At 47.9% G+C, this 5,449-nt stretch overlaps 1 protein-coding gene across 3 annotated transcripts in view; it reads left to right on the top strand.

The window, feature by feature from the left end:
* Nucleotides 1-5,231, top strand: part of ADCYAP1 (adenylate cyclase activating polypeptide 1) — a 7,595-nt gene extending 2,364 nt beyond the window's left edge. Inside the window, exons 3-8 of one of the 3 annotated variants that reach the window (XR_002826128.1) lie at nucleotides 932-1,063; nucleotides 1,489-1,587; nucleotides 2,328-2,378; nucleotides 2,661-2,801; nucleotides 3,268-4,406; nucleotides 4,511-5,231. Coding sequence is in view for 2 of the 3 variants with exons in the window: in XM_023743568.1 (XP_023599336.1) it covers nucleotides 932-1,063; nucleotides 1,489-1,587; nucleotides 2,328-2,378; nucleotides 2,661-2,801; nucleotides 3,268-3,427 (583 nt within the window). In the remaining variant the exon portion in view is untranslated. Of the gene's footprint in view, nucleotides 1-931; nucleotides 1,064-1,488; nucleotides 1,588-2,327; nucleotides 2,379-2,660; nucleotides 3,046-3,267 lie in introns of those variants that run through there. The other 2 variants (XM_023743568.1, XM_006102152.3) reach the window with 2 other exon arrangements.
* The last annotated feature ends 218 nt before the right edge of the window (nucleotides 5,232-5,449 follow it).

Raw genomic sequence — 5,449 nt, forward strand, 5'->3', positions numbered from 1 at the left:
CCCCCCTCCCCTTTGTGTTTTAACCCCCGCCCCCCTCCCCTTCCTATATCAAGGCTAGAAGCGGTAGGCAAGGGCGACTGCGAGGCCGCAGCGCTCTTAAAGGCTCTCGGTCCCCTGGTGCCCATTTTCCCGGTCCCCAAGGTTGAGATGCCATCGTAACAGATGAACGAGAACAATTTTTTGGTGGACTTAAAAAGCCCCATTTCACCCCCCACCCCCCCAGCTATTTCCAAAGGCCCTTTCCCCGGGCGAGAGGCAACGGAGGGCACGGACCTGCCACAGAATGAGCCGCCGCCAAACCAAGTTTAGCGGCATCTTATTATTCGCGTTCCTGCCAGATCCTCTCCGGCCCAAAATAGAAGCCGGAGGTTCTCCGTGACCTACATCTGTGCGGGAAAGGGCTCCCCTGGGCGCAGAGGCTGGGTGCGGGTGGTTGCCGGAGTTGGCCGCTGTACACCCCCATCCCCCCACCCTTTCTGGTTTGCTCTTGGCCTCCTCTACTGGGTCTCCGAGTTGGCCAGCGCCTAGTCTCTTAGGATCTTTCTCGTACTCGCCCTTCGCGGCTTGTCGGGGAGGCCCAGACACCAGGCGGGCAGCGGGGCGGTCCTTTTCCGAGACCAGGTGTGCGTGGTCAGCGGAGACGCATCGGCTTCCCGGTGCTCCGGGTGGCTGCGGCCCCGCTGGGCGACCCTTCACCCGCACAAGGAGGATTGGGAGAGCCGCCTCGCGGGGTGGGAATTTCATTTGGATGTAGTCCCCGCCCCCCTCTCCTTACTCGACCTCGACCCCTGTCCGGGGAAGAATAGGCAGTTCTCCGTGGGAGACCTTTTAGTAGGAAGAAAAAGCAGAGAGAGCCCATTTTTGGGGGTCCTCGCAGAGCCTAGGACGCACTGGTACTGAGCACTCCTTCTGCCCCGGGCTGTCCCTGCAGGTCGGAGGATGAGGCGTACGATGAGGACGGAAACCAGCTGCAAAACTTCTATGACTCGGAGCCGCCCCGCATAGACAGATCCGCCTCTGTGCACCGCGAAGCCCACGCGCTCAACCACCCGGGGGAGATAAGGTACTGACCGTGCGGCCTCCGCACCCGGGACTGAGGTTGTGGGAGGGGCAGGTGTTGGCCCACCTCGTAGGTTCTTTTTCATAAAAGTCCTCCAGGCTGTCTTCTCCCAGGTTCCTATGACAGCGACAGAAAGTTAGTCGCGAAAGGTCTGTGGTCAAGGGGTGGCAGTGAATGCGCGCCCGGGCGGCCGGTGAGGAGCCCAGACTCCACACCTGCCACCTGGGAGGGCAAGAGGAACTCCCGCTCCTGGCAGCCACTCATGGGAACGTCCCAAGAAAGTTATTCGGGAGTTCTGGGGTTTCCCGGCAGCTTCCCGGAGCGCCGAGAGGCGAGGGTGCCCCGTGGGGGGTGGCGGATGGGGGAGCTGGGCAGCTACTGGGGGACAGAGGCGGTGACCCTGGGCGCGCACTTTGCCTCCCCTTTAGAGATGTGGCCCACGCGATCCTTCACAAGGCCTACCGCAAAGTGCTGGACCAGCTGTCCCGCAAGAAATTACTGCAGAAGCTCGTGGCCAAGGGCGTGGGGTAAGAGTTTGTGAAAGAGTTAATGGGCGCGAGGTGGCGCGCGCGCGCCGAGGTGGGCGTCGGTTTGGAGCGCGGGCGCGGGGTGGGCGGTGCGGTGCCTACGTTCTGCGTGCACGTGGGGCTGAGGGCGAGTCTGTGCCGCGGGATCTGCAGGGTCTGCGGGGCCAGCCCCCAGCCACCTGCGACGATTACTAGGCGGTACCTGAAGTTTGGCGAGAGAGCTCGGGGATCCAGCTGAGAAAAGTATGGGCAGGGAAACCGGAGGGTTTGATCCGTTTTGAATTGAAAAAAGAGAAACCAAATAGTCCCCTCAGTCATTCAAAACCTTCAAGCTTCGCGGGACGATGTGCTATAATTTCCTCTAAATTTGCCTTAAAAGATTATTTTATTGTAAATTCAAATTGAAACCAACAGACCCTCAACTTTGGACACCTAGGGAAACCGTTTTTTTGCTTGTGCTAGACCTACCCAGAGCACAGGGCTGTGTGGAGCATCTCTCAGCAGAAGGCAGCATTTTAATAAAGCCCGTGGGGAAACAGATTACATTTTTCGTAATAAATAATTCATGTGATGAAAAATATTGCCTACAGTCTGTCGACTTGTATTATTATCACGTTTTTACAACTTAGCGTGTGGAAGGGGAGTGCTTGTGTCTGACTCGAGAGCAATAACAGGATTGATGTAAACTCCAGGGCAGTAGCCGACGTGGCATTTAGGGCTCTTTTGTTATTTTCTATTAGGACAATTCAGCGCAATCGCATGGACGGGATGGTCATATCGCACGGACAGAGGTTAGGCTTAAATTGTGTGCATTTGGCCGGGCCCTCCTAAGGGGCCCCTTTCCTAAGAGCATGGCACCAGGAAATCCTGGGCGGGGAGGGAGAATGAGAGGTTTCTGTCTCAGCTCTCCTCCAGCTCCTACTGGCAGGGGAAGGCCAGGCAGAGGGTGGTAAGACCCCGTGCCCATGCCCGTTCTGCAGGCTCCCTCGTGGGGTGGGGCCCGCCTGCTCCTTGCAGCTATTGAACCTGTGTCTCCCGCCCTGCCACCCTTCCCCCGACCCCTATCCTTGCAGTGGCATTCGAAGCGATAACGCAAAAGATGACTCGGATCCGCTCTCCAAGCGCCACTCAGACGGAATCTTCACGGACAGCTACAGCCGCTACAGGAAACAAATGGCTGTCAAGAAATACTTGGCTGCTGTCCTAGGGAAAAGGTATAAACAAAGAGTTAAAAACAAAGGACGCCGAATAGCGTATTTGTAGCGATGAGTTACCAGCTACCTTGTGTATACAACCCTGACACAATGAAAAGTCATTTTCCTTACAAACTGGAACAGTCATCGCTCATGTGTTCTATCCAAACATTTATTTATGTATGAAGTAAAGCCATTAAATGAATATTTTGATAATAATATTGTTTTTCTTTTTACAAAGCACTAGAGAATGCACAGATATACTTTGTGGACCAATTATTGATATATATTATAAATATATATATTTAAGAATATATATAAGTATAATAGAGAGCAGTTCATAAAAATGTGCACCAGGATTGAAAATTCACCTGAGCTGTTTATGTATTTATATAAAATAGATAGAAAAATAGACAATCATTGTTTTAAATATTACTCCTATTTTTGTAAACTGGAATTAAAAGGATAGTATTTTTATCCACAACAGGCCTGAAGATGTTAATACTGACCATTTGCTACTGTATATAAACAATGACGCCCTGCTTCAGGGAGATTTTGAGGTAATGGTTTGGGAGAATTGCTGTAGAGCATTCTCTCCCGGTGAGTCTCTGGGGCAGGCTGCTTCAATCCCAGCCCAACTCAACTAGGCACTATCCCCTTTGCTGGGTGACAATTCTAATACTTCTGCTTTCTTTGATTCTACTTTTATGTGTATTTGTCTCTCTTTGGACTCTCAGCCCACAAGGAGATTCTCCCGATAAAACAACAGCTCTATCTAAATTGTGCTTCTCCCCAGAATTCACACCATTCCCTGGGGCAGGAGTTGGGAGATTATACAGAGAAGGGAGACTGGAGTAAGAGCTCCCTTTTCTGTACTTCCAGGAAACCCACTATCCCAAGGTTAGGACAATTGGAACAAAGTGAAAGAAACGCAGGTATACTGGAAGAGGCAGAGCATAAGGCAGCAGGAGGAGGACCCTGGAGAGGGACTCTTTTGGGGCTGCCCCAGATCTGGGATGCTGGGGTTAAGCCGAGTCCCCACCTTAGGTCCCCAGCCTGACTGGGTGCTGGGTGTTTGAAATGGATGCAAAGTACAATGTGTTTTTCTCCAGTGCTGTCCATGCTTCTCATCTTGTGAAATGGCCAGGATCCTCCCCTTTGAACCCTGCTCTGTAAGAGCCACCCTTTTCTTTGGTGTTTTTTCCCCCTGAAGACTCTGCCTTCCTACCCTCTTGCACTGTTAAGTACTGGTTACCATTTTCATTCACTTCTCTTAAACTTGTGAATGTGTCTTACTTTTGTTGTTGTTTGATGCAAGCGCTTACTGTAAAGTTTAGGAAACCCTGTGTAGTTATCACTAAGTAATGATGCACTAAATATGAACCTTTTGTTTCTTGTTTATTGAGTTTGTAGGTAAAATGTATTTTTCTACATTATGGCTTATTGCTTAGTAAAATTTATTTCATAAACCAACCTTTGTCATAGTAGAATGTGTAGTGTTCACATGTTGCTCAGTTTTACTAACTGATAAATCATTTAAACCTCGTCTTATGTATGAGTACTATCTTATATTTGTGGCCAAGAGTAAGGCAAACAAGCTCCACCAGACCCTGAGAACTTCCCTTTGTATCCTTTCTTGGCTACAGAAAGCATGTCTGTCTGTTTCCTATCAATTTCTTGAACATATCAAGTAATCTTTATAAACAAAAGAACCTTCACCCAACAACCAGATCAAGCAACAACACGCAAAACAAACTCCCAGATTTCAGGCACAGATTCTTTTGAAAAAGAAGAAGAACAACAACAAGAAAAGATTAAACATTAGCTTGTAAAGTCTAAAGGACCTTTCCTTTTCCTTTACGGATTTGATCAGTATGAAGTCATAAATCAAAGAAAACAGAATTGAATTTGCATTCCCAGGCGGGATGGATGCTGCCAGGAGATCACATTGCAGACAGTGAAAGCACAGAGGCTTTCGATCTATGCCTGAGTCCTGTGTATGGGATCAATCTTTCTTTAATTCTGCAGTCTCCTCAGGCAATGTGACCTGGGACGCAGTTTGCAGCTGTAGTGCCTTTCTTTGCCTTTTAAATCGCCACGAATCACAGATGGCTATTTAGTGGCCCTACAATGCTGCAACACATCGGCTTGCATTTTAGTCTTAATTATTTGTTTCTTGGATAATGGGCAGAATTTTCTGTATTTGTGTCAGCTGTTAGTGGTGAAATAGGGCTCTAGTTAACCTTTTATTTATGAAGTCTAATTTAGTGTTTCTGTGGCTAGTTGCAAGCATTTACAGTGATCATCCAGTTTAATCTTTTGTATACTTTTTAGAAATGCCAAGAGCCTTACTAACCTAAAGCAGATTTATGATATAGTGATAATTTAGGTAGATGTTAGTCTTGAAGCTCTTATTTTGTGTGCAAATGATTATAAAAACATCTTAACCAAGTATTACACACATGATATCTATAATTAGGTCTTTGATAACTGTTATATGAAGTGTGTGAAATTTGTATGAATAAATTTTTGTAAACAATGCAACTTCGTCTAATGTTTGGAGAAAAAAGACATCAGGAAATAACTACTTTAAAATCTCTTAAAGTATTATATTTCCTTTACCAACCATAAGAATTTTAATGTCTGGGATATATACTTATTTAAGCATC

Source organism: Myotis lucifugus, unplaced genomic scaffold (assembly GCF_000147115.1).
Source record: "Myotis lucifugus unplaced genomic scaffold, Myoluc2.0 scaffold_401, whole genome shotgun sequence".
NCBI lineage: Eukaryota > Metazoa > Chordata > Mammalia > Chiroptera > Vespertilionidae > Myotis > Myotis lucifugus.